Below are 17,427 nucleotides of genomic sequence, written 5' to 3'. Positions count from 1 at the left end.
TCCTGTCTCAGTTTCCTCCACTGTAAAATGAGGATAATAATAGTACCTACCTCCCTGAGTTGTGAGGATCAAATGATATTTGTAAGAAGTTTTACAAATCTTAAAGTACTATATAAATGCTATAATATTACATATGTTATAAATTACTGTATAAGTGCCTTATGTCTTCCTGCTTTCAAAATGATTTCATATGAATTATTTGATTTGATTTTATTAATGGAATGCTACTGTCACTCAGTAGAGAACATCCCTATCTCTTTAGAGACAGCTAGGTGGTACAGTGGATAGAGTGTCCAGCCTGGAGTCAGGAAGACCTGAGTTCAAATCCAGCCTTAGATACTTCCTAGCTATGTAACCCTGGGCCAGTCATAGCCTCTGTTTGCCTCAGATTCATAAAATGAGCTGGAGAAGAACATGGCAAACCACTCCAGTATCTTTGCCAAGAAAACCCTAAATGGAAACACAAAATAATTAAACATGACTGAAACAAATGAACAGCAACAAAATTTGATTTGATCTGATTCCTACCTCAACCCTAAGCAGGCAAAGCAGATATCATTAGTTTTTTATACACAAGCAAGCCAAAGCTGAAGGAGTTTAAATGACCTGGACAAGGTCTCAGAGCTAGGACTAGAATCCAGGCATTAGAACTCTTTGTCCAGAACTCCTCCTTCTACAGTTTATACATAGTCTCATGTTTTCATAATAGTATACTGGAGATAAAAAAAAAATCAAAAGGCTTTCCTGATGGCCTTTGGCATGATTATCATTCTAGTGGATCTATACAAAAAAAAAATGTGGCAGCAATAACTTAAGATCTTAGAAATTGTCTGATTGCATTGCCTAGAGCAACTTTTCCCTCATGGTCTGTCTGGACTTGGGAGGAGATAGTAAGAACACTGGGCAAAGAACAACTGATGTGGAAAATTTTATACACTGGGAAGGGGGTTTTATTAGATGATATCTAGCAGGTCTTCTAATTTTAGAATCAGTTAATATGATTATACAAAGTGCTTTATGAAATTTAAAATCTAATACAAATGCTAGTGAATCCCCTAGAGCTCAATTCACCAGTGGTAATGTCTTTTATATTGCAAGTCTTCTACTATTGCTTTCAGTTACCCTCCAAACACAATGATCCCAAGTGATTTTTCTAAACACCATTTTGTCATGTAACCTTCCCAAGCTCAAAAATCCTCAATGGTTCCCTATTGCCTAAAAAAGTCTTTATAGACAAACAGATTAATTACAATGACCAATGTTGGTCCTGGTTAACCGATGGCATTTGCCTCCTCTCACTTGAGAGGTGGGAGTCTTTGGGAACAGAATAATGTATATGCTTTCAGATACCATTGTTTGGGGTTGCATAATTTTTTTCCCTTTAGTTACAAGGAAGATTTCATATTGAAAAATGACTGTGGTGTAAAAAAACAAAAGGCATAGAAAAGGGAAGAGTTTATGACCAAACAAGAGATAGAGAGGATCATGGGAAGTAAAAGGGATAATTTTGACTACATGAAATTAAAGTTTTTGTACAAACAAAACCCATAGAGCTCAAATTAGAAGGTAAGCAGAAAACTGAGAGAAAAAATTTTATAGCAAGTTTCTCTAGTAAAAGCCTCATTTCTTATAGGGAATTGAGCCAAATTTTAACACTTAAGCTGCTAGGAGTGAAAAATAGCTTTTTGTCAAAGTGCTTTGTAGAAATAGTACTCTAGACTTGAGATGGAATGTTCAAATCTGAGCTCTGATACTGTCATTGGGTCTTTGGGAAATCCCATAACTTTTCAATTCAATTTCCTTATTTGTTTGTGACAATTAGATTAAGTCTACACTGCCCATCTTTAGATTTAATCACCAAAGGTGAGAGCACCTCCAATCTTGGGAGGTTCATAATCCACCTGTGCTAGAGTGGGTGACGAATCAGAATCAACTGACCACCCCCTAGGCAGTCCTATGAGAAGCGTCTATTGTGATTGGACACGCAAACTAGGGGGAAGGCACAGGAAGTGACACATAAGTGACCCCTTTAAAAGGAGAAGGTCTTCTGCTGGAGATGGTCTCCTGGTGAAGAGGGCTGCTGGTAAAGGAGCTTTCCTGGTTCGTGGAGGAGTGCTGGCTGGAATGCTGAGACCTTGGTGAGACCGCTTTCATTATCTTCTTTAGAAGTCCACGTGGTGAGTTTAAAGACTGAATCTTCCTGAACTTCTCTTAAGGAACTTCCCTTTAATAGACTCTGTCACCTCCAGGCCTCTGGCCCTCTGACTCTGGGCTGAGGGTTAATTAGATCTACCTGGATTCATTAGAGGATTGTTGTAATTTACATACTGTGTTAGATTCTTGTTCCTTATTTCTTCTACCTTTTCTTAATTGTAAATAAACTTCCATAAAGTCAATTTTGATTTGAGATTATTCTTCATTGAGGATTAATAATTGTTCAATCCTCTGGTGACCACCTTCTAATATATTGATATCCGAAAAAAAAAAAAAAACTTTTTCCCCCTTAGAATTTAAGGGTATAATACTTGGGGGTAGCTAAGTGTATTGAAATCCAGGCCTAGAAATTGGAGGTCCTGGGTTCAAATATGACCTCAGGCATTTCCTCAATGTATGACCTTGGGCAAGTTACTTAATCCCCCAGGGTCTATTTCTTACTGCAATTCTGCCTTAGAACCAATACACAGTATTGATTCTAAGACAAGGTAAGTGTTTTGGGTTTTTTTTTCAAGGGCATAATGCTTACACTACATATATTGCAGAATGGCTTACAGGATAAGTGCTTTTTATACTTCAGAGTATAAAAAAAAGTAAAAACATTTTATTTTTATTTGTACATCTCATTAGCTTGGTAAGGAAATGGCAAACCACTCAGGTATCTTTGCCAAGAAAAACCCCAAATGGGGTCTCGAGTAGTCAAACGTGACTGAAACAGTTCAACAGCTATAACATGAAACTTGTGATAGTTTGCGTCATATTAGAATTACATTTATATCTTATTTTCAGCTAGACTTTAAGTCTGCCCAGTACCAGAGCTATAGCTAACTTGCCTTTGTATCTCCTACAGGGCATTCCTTGTGTATGGAGTGGAAATTAATAAGAGATTAGTGTGTTATTCTCAATATATTTTTGGCTACTAGTAGTAGCAATATTAGTAACTTCAGATCAATATTCCTGAAGCTCCAAGTAGAGGTTAAGTTTGAATCATTAGCTTATTATTAGATACTGCTTGGCTTGGCTTGGCTTGGCTCTCCCTTTACCTTTCCCCTCACATAAACCTTTAATTAGGACTCTTTTGCACAGGTGGAGGGCATTATATTAGTTTTCTATAAATTGGGAGTTCATCTGTATATCTTCGGGCATTTTGCCTTTGGGTCTCTGACTAAAGCTCAATGTTCCTGTCCTTTGCATGATAAGCAATAAAGCCACATCTGTCTGTGTCTTATGCTGGCCTCTCTGATTATTTGAGTGATTAAAGGGAGTGCATCTTGCTATATCAAGAAACCCTAAATTCCCACTCCAGACACGTGCACATAGTAAATAAATATCTCAACTAAGCCTCTTTGCCATGTATAGCTCTGTCTAGAACAAGAGACCTGGGCAGAACTAACTAGACTGACTTCCCCAAAACAGAAGCAACAATTCATTTGTATGCTGTGAAAGGCAAAAACATTTTGCTTCTACCTTAAAATTATTGGAGTTATATACAGATAAAATTATCTGGGATAATTATATGTATCCAAGATTAGATGAAAAACCCCAGTAGGATAGATGTAAACAGGCTGCTTTTATCTTCTTAGGTTTCAAAACACCTGGTTGTTATTAAATATGGTGCCAATTAATGGACATTAACTGGTCCCTGGCCTAGAGACTGGTATTACATAAATACTCTAAGAACAACTGTTGGCACACTGAATTATAGGCTGTGTGTCACAGTGAACAAATGTGTGGTTTTCACTCTTCACTCAAGTAACTTCAGGGACATGTTTTAATTATTGCTTAGAACTGATTATATAACCCAATGGTCATGGGACACCAATAGAGTCCTTGCCATTTAAAAGAAGAAAAAGATAAATGCAGAAGATATATATACACATATAAAGAGGAGATCAAATGAAATAAAATTTGTGAAGTTAAGATTTGTGCTCATACATGTACACATATGTATAAACATAAATACATATAGAGAGATAAAGTCAAAGAAACCAGATTGAAGTCTCATGAAATAGGGTTTTATTATATCAGATTAGTTAAGATTTGTGCTCAGATAACATTAGCATAGTAACTAAAGGACCTAATAGAGAGGGAGCAGCAAGGAGGGGGCAGGTACCATGGGTACTGAGCTAAGTAAGCTTTTGAAACAGACAGGCCCAGCCATAGCTATATGAGTAACCTGGAATCTTTTGTATGTGTCTAAAAATTTTTTTGCAAGCAGTACAAAAAAATTGGGGCTATTATGGTGGTGATCTGTGTATGTTTTGCCAGTGTACTGACCTGCCAGGAAGATAGCTGGAAATGGGGGGAGGAATTTATTATGTGTCCCAGCCTCTTCTTCTCATCCCTACTTATTAGTTAGGGTGAACAGTTTGGCATTTAAAACAAAGCTAATACTTCTGTTGTTCAGGACAAGATCATGTGTTAGAACACATTGTCCCTTTGAGGGTGAAGGCAGTACAGAAAGGGCAACAGGCTGGCATTTTTAGAATACCTTTTGATTAGGCTCTTAGACATAAAGCTTTTATACACAGAGGTCTGAAAAAACCCAGTCAACAAATATCATCTCTTTCAGAAGTGTGCTGAAGCACTTTCTACAGTTCCAAGAAAAGTTATTACCAGGCCCTTTCCAATTGGTACTAACAACCCCTGTGGCTCAGGTCAATTTCCCCCTCTGGACTTGAGGCTACCCCAGCTTCCCTACCTTCCTTTTCCCTTTCTCCTCCTCCTATCTTCTCCTTTCTCCCTTCTTTCACCCAACACCCCTAAGAGTGAAATAAAACCAGAAGAACAACTTTCATGATGATCACAATAAGGTAAAGGAAAATAATCATTAAACACTTGAGAATTTCAATCACTGCTCTCACTTGAGATTTCAGGTGACAGGTGGTGGATAGAAGGTATGGTGGGCGTGCATTGTTACACATGGCCCACATATTCATTTGTTTGTCTTGTCAAGAACTGATCTATTCACTTTTAACCAATACTATGGCTGCCTTTTCAGAGAAGGGGCTTTGACTGATATGGTAGTTTCCTTGTAAGCTGACCCCAGATAAAATAAAATAGACTTTTTTACAAAAAAGGAGGGGGTGAGAAAGTGCTACAAGGGAAGCTTCAATTGGGAGAATGAGAAAAGGAAAATCACTGAGGACTGACAATGATATGAAAAAAGAAAAGAATATTAAATAGAGAACATTTTTTAAATGACCAGCAAGAATTCATTGCATTCAGAGAAGAATTTCCTGTGATTTAGAGCTAGAAGAAGCCTGAGAGATGATTTAGTCCAACTCTATAAAAGATGAGAAATCTAAGGATCAAAGTACATAAGTGACTTGTTCAAGGTTTCATAGCTAGGCTTCAAATCTAGATCCTGTCTCCAAATCCAGGGCTTTTTTCATCACAGCTTTTGGTTTCTTTCCCTTTGTTTCTGAAAGCTCCAAACACCCATGGTTCCATGAGTAGCAGGCTTAGTCAACAGGGAAGTCATCCAGGTAGGCTAAGAAGTAGGTATCCCACCTACCTTAAAACATTAAGCCAATGATTGTAATGTGTCAATAATGAAAAGAAAGAATATAGATCAATGAATTGAGTGTACAACTAAAAAATCTAGAAAACCAACAAATTGAAAATCCCCAGTTAAACACCAAAAAGGAAACCCTGAATATCAAAGATAACAAAATTGAAAGCAAAAAACACCCCAAAACATCAAGTTAATAAATAAATACTAGGAACTGTTTTGATTTTTGAAAAAAAAAACTAACAATAAAAGAAGCCATTAACTAACAATTTAAAAAAAAAAGAAGAGTAGCCAGTAGCAAAAGTGAATGTGTCAGCAGTGACTTTTGTGATGTGATCTGAAAGTCTGGCTAGTTCATTCAAAAAAGATGACAGAGAGGAAACAAAGTCCTTGCTGAGAAGCAACTCCACCCATATAGCAGCTGCTCAACAAAGACTTCTTTACCCAACTCATGAAATGCCCATGCATGTTCTTCTTTAAATGATGAGGGGAATGCCACAGTCACAATTTAAATCTGTCTGAGAATAATTACAACAGTGGCTTCCTAATAAGAAGGCATAGCAGATACAGTCAGATGATAATGCTATTAAATGTATTTAATATAAATATTTACTTAATATAAATTTTAATGTTTAAATTCATAATGACATTTTATACTTATCAGTGTGCTTTCATATAAAATATTTCATCCTCACAAAATCCCTGTGCATTAGGTGATAAATTTCTGCTTCCTGATAATGAAACCAAGACCCAAGGGGACTTGTCTAACTATACACAAATGCCTGGAGGTAGAGTTAGGACATAATTCAAATAGCTTTGGTACTCTTTTCACTATCTCAAATCACCTCTTCTTGATCATACCAACTTGTAAATCATTGCTGCACCTCTACATGATCATTCTTCACAAAAAATACTCTTAAAATGGAATTTTTTATTTCGATTAGAACAAAATCCATTTTTCTCCCTCTCCAGTATTTCAGTAATTTATAAATGCATTAGTAGGTTCCACCTACCATCATATTTGGTTATATTTTGGAAAATAAAACTTTGTTGCATCCTATCTGGTCTGATGTGGGAAATGTATGTATCATCTTGAAAAGAGCAATTTTAAACTGAAAGATAGTAAATTAAATGATTGAAACATGGTATATAATTTGGTCATGGGTGGTCAAAATTCAGACTATAAATGTTTAAATTAAGTTCTGCATTTACTGAATATGACTTACTACATTTTCATTCCTTCATGTTTTATTATTTAAATTCATCTGATTTAGTTTATATATTTTGTCACACATACTTTGAAGGTTTGTTGAATGACTATTAAAATAGGTTGATTGCTCTTAAGCAAAGAAAAATTAAGTAGAAAAGTAGAAATGAAAACATTATTTAAGTTAGGTGCTTTCCTATTATCTTTTCTATTTAATTCTCTGCTGACTTATCCTATGACACACATGCTTTAGACTAAACCACTTTCCCTCTGTTAAATGGGAGGTTTTATATTTATTAAAGGTCAACTCAGGAAATTACACATGTGAATCAGTGAGATAAATGCAGAGAAAATTGGACTCCACAATTCTGAAAATGCAAACATCCTCACATTATGAAAGTAAAATCTGAGAGACTCTCCTCCCCTCAGATGACACTACATCCCTAGCCACCTTCTCAGTACTGGCAACACTTTCTCTCATGCCCACCTAACACACAGGTCCTGTAGGAAGAGGTAGAATACATATCATCTTTCATTGCCATTTCCAGACTTTCCCTTTGCCTGAAATACTAAGCAAACTCTCCTCTGTTGAGGTTTAACTAATTCAAAATTATCACCCCAGAAACATCCTAGTAAAGACAGGCTCCCCAAGTCACTGTCCCTCATTTCTCAAGGTGTTCAGTACCTGATTTCTGATCTCCCTTCCTACCTCAATTCCTGCTCTTGAACTTCAATGTATGTGTTGATGTTCCCTCAAACACCCTAAGATTTCAATTCCTCAATCTCTTCATCCCTTATGCCCTACTCCTCCACTCCAACTCAGCCATAAGAATATTGGTCACAGGGCTATTAGGTGGCACAGTCTCTCTTCCTTTTTTTCTATGTCAAAACTCATTGACACGATCCCAATTAACTCATCTACTCCAGGCTCTGATAAAGAAACAGTCCTGTTCCTGCTAAAATCAATCCTACTACCTTGATCTAGGCCCTTCTCATCTTTTCCAAAAGATTGCCTCTGAAATTATCCCTTATCTTTAATCTCTTCCTGTCCACAATGACTCCTTTCTTGCTATCTTTAAATACATTTACATTTCTTTCACCCTAAAATCCCCACTAGAATCCTACCATAACTTCAAGTTATTATCCCTATGTCCTTCCTCCTTTTCACAGTCAAACTCAAGGGGGAAAAGTCATCTATACTCTACTCTCACTTTTCAAACTTTTGCAACCTGACTTCTCATCTAGTCTCTCAACTGAAACTTCTTTTTCCAAAGCTACTCATGATCTCTTAACTGTCAAATATGACAGTAAAGAATGTTTGATGGCTGACAATCTGATGGCTTTTTCACAATCTTCAGCCTTTTCAACTTCTCTGGAGCATTTGATACTGATGACCATCCTATTCTCCTAAATAAACTGCTCTTTCAATTTCTGTGACTACTCTCTTTTCATTCTCTTCCTACTTTTCTGACCTTTGTTGGTTCCAGCTTTCTAGAGGGGCTATTCCACAAAGGACCTCTTCTTCATCAGAGTCTAGAATAGATGAGTTAATAGGGGTGATGTCAAGGAGTTTAGATATAATGAAAACAGAAAAAGAAGAATCCCTGGGAGTTTATTTCTTAATAAAGTGTGAGAAGAGGTCCTCATTTGAGAGATCAGAGGGAAAAGGATAGTGGGGGGAGGCTTATGGAGAAAAGAGGAGTTTGAGTTCCTTTACTGGTTCATCATAAATATTACCCCCCAGGCCCCACAACTGTTGTCCCCTGAAAGTTCTGTCCTTGGCCCTCTTTTCTTCTTTCTATACACTTTTTATTTTGGTGACCTCATCTACTCCCACAGATTTAATTATCTATTTGCAGACTGAGACCCATATATTCAATTCTGATCTTTCTCCTCAGCTTCTGGCTCACATTTCTTTTTTTTTTAAACCCTTAACTTCTGTGTATTGGCTCCTAAGTGGAAGAGTGGTAAGGGTGGGCAATGGGGGTCAAGTGACTTGCCCAGGGTCACACAGCTGGGAAGTGTCTGAGGACAGATTTCTGGCTCACATTTCTAACTGCCAACTGAATATTTCAAAATGGATGTCCCATAGACAACTAAAACTCAACAGGTCTGACATTGAACTCATGATTTTTCTCTCTATGCCCATCCTTTTCCCAAACTTCCCTCTTTCTGTCAAGAGCACTGTCAATCTTCCAAATCATTCAGGTTTACGACCTTGGAGATATCCTTGACTCTTTATACCTCCTCACTCCACAGAGCTAATCAGGTGACATTCCTACCTCTGAAATGCCTCCACATTTGTCTCTTTCCTTCTACTCACATTGACACTACCACCTAGTTCAAGCCCTCTTCTCCGGTCACCTAGGCATTGTAACAACTTACTCAATGGTATCTCTGTCTCAAATCTCTCCTTTCTAATCCATGCTATACTTAGTTGTATTTTTTAAAGTGCAGATCTGATTGTATCACTCCCTTAGGAGAAACTTTCTGTGGATCTCTAGGATTTTATCAATTCTTTTGTTTGACCTTTAAAGCCTTTTACACATGGCCCTAATCTACCTTTCCAATTTGCACATTATTCTCTTTCTCACATGCTACAGTCTAGCCTTACTCAAGATATTCCATCTCCATGCCTTTGGACTGGTTGTTGTTCTACCTACTTGGAATGTATTCCCACTTTACTTCCCCCTTTTAAGATCCCATGTTTCCTTCAAAACTCTGCTCAAGTGTAATATTCCACATGATCATTTATCAAATCAAAGATAATGACAACAATAAGACAACATACCAAAATTTGTGGGATGCAGCCAAAGCAGTTCTTGGGGAAATTTTTGGACCTCTAAATGCTTACATCAATGAAAGTGAGAAAGAGCAGATTGGTGAATTGGGCAAAAAAACAAAACTAGGGAAAAAAAAAAACAAATAAGAAATCCCCTATTAAACACAAAATTGGAAAGCCTGAAATTCAAAGGAGAGATTCCTACAATAGAAGGTAAAAAAACACTGAACTAAAAAATAAAGCTAGAAGCTGGTTTCATGAAAAAAATGCCCAATAAAATAGAAAAAAAAGTGCTTAATTTGATTATAAAAAAAGAAAACCAAATTATCAGTATCAAAACTGAAATGGGCCACCAATGAAGATGGAAATAAAGCAATTACTAAGAATTATTTTGCCTAATTAAATGCTAGTAAAACTGACAATCTAAGTGAAATGGATGAATATTTACAAAAATATAAATGCCTGGAGTAATAGAAGAAGAACTAGAATACTCAAATAACACCTTAAAAAAATAAATTGAACAATTTATAAATGAGCTTCCTTAGAAAAAATCCCCATGACTGGAAGGATTTACAAATGAATTCTAACAGCCATTTTAAATTAACAATTAATCCTGAAATTATATATCTGTTTGTAAAAAGAGATAAAGGAATTATATAAAATTCTTTTTATGACACAAATATGGTGCTGATACCTAAACCAGGAAAAGAGAAAACAGAAAAAGAAAACTACGGGCTAATTTCTCTAATGAATATTGATATAAAAAATTTAAAAAAAAACTAACAAGGAGATTACAGTTATATATCACAAAGATCATATACTATGAACAGGTGGGAGTTATGCCAGGAATTCAGGATTGGTTCAATGTTAGGAAAACTATCAGCATAATTGACTATGTCAACAAAAACAACAAAAATCATACAATAATCTCAACAGAAACAGAAAAAGCTTTTGACAAAAACAAAACACACATTCCTATTAAAAACCCTAGAAAGTACAGGAATAAATGGAACCTTTCTTACAATGATCAGTAGTATCTGTCTAAAACCAAAAACAAACATTATCTATCATAAGGATAAGCTAAAAAAATTTCCCAACAAGATCAGAGGTGAAGCAAGGATGCCCATCATCACCAATATCATTCAATGCTGATTTAGAAATGGAGCTATTGTAATAAGAGAAGAAAAAGAAACTGAAGGAATTAGAATAGGCAACAAGGAAACAAAACTGACTCTTTGCAAATGATGTGATGGTATACTTAGAGAACCCTAGAAAATCAACTAAGAAACTAACTGAAACAATGAATAACTTTAGCAAATTTGTGGAATATAAAATGAACTTACAAAAATTATTAGCATTTCTACATATTACTAAAAAAGTGCAGCAGGAAGAAATAGAAAGACAAATGGAGGTGCTTTGGGTGACCTCCATTTATAAGTTATTAGTCCATGGTTAGTCTACACCTCTAGTCACAGCCTTAACTTCTTGAATGCAAAAATAGGATTTTTATTTCCAGTGTCACTGTGAAGTTTGCAGAATTCTTCCAAGAGCCTAGGGGCAGAGCAATCCCCACTTACTTACCCCTTCCCTTCCCTAATTCTTCTTTAGCCACCATCACTGCTTCTTGCCTATTCAGGCTGGAACTCTGTGAAGCAATTTTATCAAGGCACCTGGTGTATTTAAGCCCATTTCTGGTAAACTTTTTACATGTCCACAAATACAATAAAAATGTAAAATAACTTTTTAAATGTAAACTTTCTTTTTTTCAGGAGCTCAAAGAATATTCCTAGCTTAAATCTACCTAGTCTTTGGAAATTCAGTTCTCCATATATCCTAAAGACTAAATCAAAGCTTATGGATCTGATTAATAGAATTTCATGAAAACTATGCACCATGTAAAAAAAAAATTCCCTCTCCCACTCCAAAAAGAAATTGTCATAGCACACATTTTACTGGATTCTTCCTCCCCCACATGTAAAAGGACAAATGTTCTTGGTAACACTTTATTATAACGTTCTAATGTGGGCGTTTTATAGACCATTGTATTCTTATCAGTGCATTTAGAACTGCATGAACATGAGTCATGATTCTCAAGTATAAAGTCAGGGGTTTAAGTTTACAGGTAGTTTTAGTAATTAGTTTTGTTTTAATAAAACATTTTGTACTTCAATTCATCAGAGACACAACTTGTGATCATTCAATTTTTCTCTTGTCATCTTCTGACAATTTTACTGGAATTAAATCAATAAAGGGAGAAAAGAGAATCCATTGTGCTCTTGTCAGGTAGCCACCTGGGTATTTTTCATCTGTGGGAGACATTCAACCTGGGAAAAACATCTGGTGTGAAACACAAAGTACATGCGTGTACATGGGGAGTAGGGCATTGGAGGCCATAGGAAAAGCAGGAGAGTAAAAGAGGCAGGAGAGAAAAGGAGTGAGGAGGTCTGAATAAACATACCTCACAATGGGATTTCCATTATACAAAATATAAATGCCAGCTTCTTTATTTCCATATATTTGATTGCTACGGATGATGCCTTTTCCGTTGCCAAGGACGACAATGCCTGAACGAAGGCCACTGTGTATCTTATTACACTGCAGGTTTTTTATGCACATACAAAAAGAATAAAAAGCAAAACAGAAGAAATATCAGTCATGACAGTGAGTGATGGATGACAAAGATAAAAAGCTTCCATACACCTAGACAAAGAGTAATTTTTAATGAAAACAAAATTCATTCTGCTTAGGATTTAAAACACAAAACCATCATAATGGACCACATGCTTTCCTTTCTTTGTCTCATCTATTGAAAATAATTTAGTCATGCTTGTCTAATGGTATATTGCTTGTCTAATTACAGATTTTTTACCTTCTCTCATACTAGAAAAGGGGGGATGCCAATTTGAATAATCTAATAAAGATATATTCTTTAACATTATGCAAATCTAAAAGGGTGGCTGACAGTTCTTTTTGATGTGACTTATGAGGATCAAATAGTAACAATGGCAATAATAAAAAGACTAGCATTTACATGGCTATTTAAGGTTTGTAAAGAACTTTGCATTCTTCACAAGAACCCTATAAGTGCTATTATTAGCTCTATTTCACAGATGTAGAAACTAAGGCAGAAAGAGAATAAGGGGATTGCCCAGAGTAACACAGATAAATTTTTGAGGTAGGATCTGAACCCAAGTCTTCTAGACTTGAAATCTATTCAGGCCTTAAAATGTTTTGCAGTGTTTTTGTTTTTTTTAACTCTTACTTTCTGTCTTAGTAACAAATCAAAGACAGAAAGACAAGGGCCAGGCAATTGGGGTTAGATGACTTGTCCAGGATCACATGGACCCTGGACAGTGTCTGAGGCCAGATTTGAACCAAGGTTCTCCTGACTCCAGGCCTGGCACTCATGCTGTGCCAACTAGCTGCCCTTTGTTTTGAAGTGTTTTCTAAAAGAAGCATTAAAAGAAAGACAGTTTTAATGAACTTTTTGTGGGTCATTCAGGATCCTAGTATATCACCTATAAAGATGAAACATAATGATTTCATTTTGTAGATACTACAGCATGAACCAATAAATATAAGTGATCCCTGAACATAGATGATAGCAAAGTGACTGATTTAGAGTAGCACCAGTATTACATAGACCAAAGCAACTTCTTCCAAAGAAGTGGATGCCCTTTGCTTTCTCTTTAGTTAATTAACAACTTGTCTGTTTTCCTTTGGACTGGGGAAAAAAGATATGCTACCGAACTATGTCCTATCCTAGAAATGCCACCCTGACACACAGACTCCTGATCCAAATTTCTTACATGAGGATCATGCTGCTGAAACTCTTTAACATGCATCAGAGAAGAAAAGATCAAATATGATGCTTTACAACACTGAAATACTAAAGTAAGCTGCCCCAAACTCCCTAAATAGAAACCTTGTGGATACAATAGTACACAATTCTGATGAAGAAAATTCCAAATGAGACATCTCTTAACAAAAGGATATAATATAGAAATATGAGGGGGAAACCTCTATTTTAGCTTCTGTGTCCTCAGACTTTTAACTTATGAATGTATCACTTTTTTTGTACATTAAGCAAGGATAATCATGTGATTTCTTCACATGGTTTTCTATTGATCTAGGTAGTATGAAATCAATGTTAACCACTGTTACTATTGGCATTTCCATTTCTAGCTCCTTTCAGTATTCTGGACAGAAACTGTAGTCACCATAAGCTAACCTTAGTAACATTCTTCTCTGTTCATAAAAAGACATAGAACCTAAATCTCTTTTTAGTAAATGAGGGAAACACTTATTAAACAATAGTTTTTAAAATAAAAATTCTTATTTCAGAAATGAATTCTCCAATAGCAGGGCAGTACGTTTTCCAGAATTTGACTTGCTATTTATAGCCAAGAGCCTTCCTTATCATTTGCACAGGTAGTTTTGGTTTTTACTGAGATTCCTAGAACTTCTAAAGATTAACCAAACATAAAAATCATTAAGCCTGGTCTGCCCTTTCAGAAAAGCATTTTCCTACCATCCAAAAGAATTCATCTAACCCTTTTATTATCCTCCTCTGGATCCTGGAATGGGATACAGTAACATTTATTGCTATCTATAAAAGTTTCATATTTAAAAGTAACAATTACACAGATTTTAAAAATCTTTCATTTGTGCCTCAAAGGCTTAATTTTTTCCCCCTAGCATCATTAAATTCGTCTTGAGAACAGATGCTTCTAGACCAGTGATGGGCAAACTATGGCCCGTGGGCCAGATGCGGCCCCCTGAAATTTTCTATCCAGCAGTGGGATATTATTCCCAATCTGTCTAATACAATGAGTAGGATACAATACAATGAAACTCTGAAAGAGTTGCCTTAGAAACAGACTGACGGATGAGCATTTCCTTTCCTTTGGCCTCCTCTTTAAAAAAGTTTGCCCATCACTGTTCTAGACAATTCTGGAGAATATTTTTATAATTAAGATGGAACAAGTTTGGAGTCCAAGGAAACGAATCATGTTTCTGTTTGGCTTTTTAAGCCCTCATAACCTGGCCCCTTCCTACCCTTCCAGTTTTGTTATATTTGATCCCTTTCCATAAACTCTTTGATCCAAAAGCACTGGCCTTTTTGCTACTCCTCATACAAGGTACTCTAGCTCCTTACTCAGTATATTTTTATTGGCTATCCTCATGTTTGGAATGTTCTCCTTATTCATTTCCACCTCCAGGCTTCCCTGGCTTCCTTCAAGTGCCAGCTAAAATCCCACCTTCTACAAGAAGCTTTTCCTTATTCCCTGTGAAGTTAGTGCTTTTCCTCTAAGAATAACTCCAATTGATTCTGTTTATGTCTTGTTTGTACATAATTGTCTGCATATTGTCTCCCCTATTAGACTATGAGTTCCTTGAGGGCAGGAACTATTTTTGCCTTTCTATCTCCAGCAAGTGGCATAGTCCTGGGCTCATAGTTGTTGTTCAGTCGTTTCAGTCATATCTGACTCTTTATGACCCCATTTGGAGTTTTCTTGGCAAAGAGATTGTAGAAATTTGCTATTCCATCTCTATCTCATTTTACAGATGAGGAAACTGAGGCAAAAAGATTAACTAACTTGCCCAGGGTCACACACTTGGGAAATGTCTGAGGCTGGATTTTGACATGACTCTAGGCCTGATGCTTTATCCACTGCATCATCTAGCTCCACTTTGGTAGACAATAAGAACTTACTGCTGTTGGCTGACTAACTAGTTATTATTCCTATTGGTATAAAACCAAATTCATTCTGGTTTCACAAAGCCTGTGAAACTAATGATCATAAGGCAGGAAGTAAAACCCTAAATGTAATTTTCTATAACACTGAATTGACTTTTTACTTGTGTTATTGATCTGTCTCCCTTGGATTTAAATGTCCTTAGAGGTAGGGAACATTTCTTTCACAAATACTTTTAACTTGGTAGGTACTTAAATGTTTAAAATATCTTGAAAATTAAGTAAAGGGTAAAAAAAAGAATAAAAAAATCTAATAAAGTAGGAACGAGAAAGGAATGGAGCTTAGAATTGCCCTGCAACTGAAATAATGAGAAAAAAATGAAGAAAAATATAAGAAAGAATACAAATGAGAAAAAGCCAAATAGGATGAAGAGTCTGCAAAGAAAGAAACAAGAAAAAGTGTGAGAAGAGAAAGACTAAAGAAAACTCTGTGTGTGTGTGTGTGTGTGTGTGTGTGTGTGTGTGTGTGAGAGAGAGAGAGAGAGAGAGAGAGAGAGAGAGAGAGAGAGAGAGAGAGAGAGAGAGAGAGAGGAGATAGGGAAAGTACAAAATATCACAGAGAGAAAAATGGAAAGACCAAATGAGTTTACAAATGAAATTTTAAAATGTTAGCAGAAAACAAAGAAGTCTGATAGTCAAGTTCTGAAAAAAACAAAAAGGAAGAAGAGTAAATGGAGTGATACCAGTATGAATGGGTTGGCTCCCTTTCGGATATCCACACCAGCCTCCGAGTTGGAATAAATGTTATTGTCAGCAATCAAGCCTCCTGCTTCCAGGCGCAAAAATATTCCTGATGCTTTACAATGGTAAATGTCATTCTTTAGCATGATGATCTAAACCAGAAAGAGAAAGTATTCTTTATTGTTCAATTATAAAGCTCTGAAATACATGACACACTGAAAAGTCTAGTCCTTCTCTTACCAGTTGACATATCTCTCAATTCTTTAAAATTCTTTTCTTCTAATGTTTCAGTTTAAGTAATATACATTATATGTAATATATATATACATACACACATTGTATGTATATATATATATATATATGTATATATCTCAAATCTGGCTCTAGTTTCCAAACAAAAGCATTTTTCCCCACTCCTACCCACCCCACCTTCATTTTTTTACTCAGAACTATGGTTTCCTTATCACCTTCTTGTCAATTTCTTGAAAACTGGATCAAAGTTTAATGTTTACTCTACATTTATCTATAGGTAGACACATGGAAATGCTATTTTAAAACAAATACAAACAACCATTTTTTAAAAAATCACAACTTCAAGTCATGCAGCCTAGCTGTGAACTGATGGGACCCAATGAAGATGAAAAGAGTAGCTATCATGTGGCTGGAAAGAAGATGGGGGATGTGATAGGATGGGAGGGATTTTCTGAGCAAGGGCATTGAAATGAAGCCAGAAGCAATAGGCCCTTAAAAACAATGGCTGCAGCCTCAAAAACAAAACAAAATAAAATACAGTGTTCACCTGTACACTGTGGAAAATTGGAAGCCACATCCACACAGTAGTACTTAACATCAGCATTATTCATGGGCACATTAAATATGGAGATGTTCAGGAAGGCAATCATTTATTTTGAGTCCCTTTGACACTGCTATATCATTTTGGAAAATCATCAATGAAATGTGGGTTGAATGCAAACAGAATGGTCATCCTAATCCTAACCTAATAAATTGCTTTTTGATTATTGGTATTTCTTTGTGGAAGATCTGCCCTGTCCAAGATTGGAGGAAAAAAATTTTTAAATAAACTTAATCCTCTATAATTAATCAACCTCAGATTGAGCTTTATCCTCCTGCCTCAATCCCCAACAACCTCAAGTACCTTACTATCTACCTTTTTGCCCCCATCCCTTTTTCACCTCTGGCTCAGCCCCAAACCACCCTAGAACACTGGCCCTTTGTTTAGAAGACATGACACTACCTTTCCCTTCCTTCTT

General features: G+C 36.1%; 1 protein-coding gene across 2 annotated transcripts in view; it reads right to left on the bottom strand.

Moving 5' to 3' along the window:
• FBXO10 (F-box protein 10) overlaps nt 1–17,427 on the bottom strand; it is a 67,861-nt gene that overhangs the window by 28,347 nt on the left and 22,087 nt on the right. For both annotated transcript variants that reach the window (XM_044660956.1, XM_044660948.1), the window contains 2 exons: nt 16,159–16,308; nt 12,176–12,312 (listed from right to left, as the gene is read on the bottom strand). In XM_044660956.1, coding sequence (XP_044516891.1) covers nt 12,176–12,312; nt 16,159–16,308 — 287 coding nt within the window. The remainder of the gene's footprint in view (nt 1–12,175; nt 12,313–16,158; nt 16,309–17,427) is intronic.

This window comes from Gracilinanus agilis, chromosome 1 (assembly GCF_016433145.1).
Source record: "Gracilinanus agilis isolate LMUSP501 chromosome 1, AgileGrace, whole genome shotgun sequence".
Lineage (NCBI taxonomy): Eukaryota > Metazoa > Chordata > Mammalia > Didelphimorphia > Didelphidae > Gracilinanus > Gracilinanus agilis.
The sequence above is the reverse complement of the archived record's forward strand: the minus strand, read 5'-3'. Positions and strand labels throughout refer to the sequence as shown.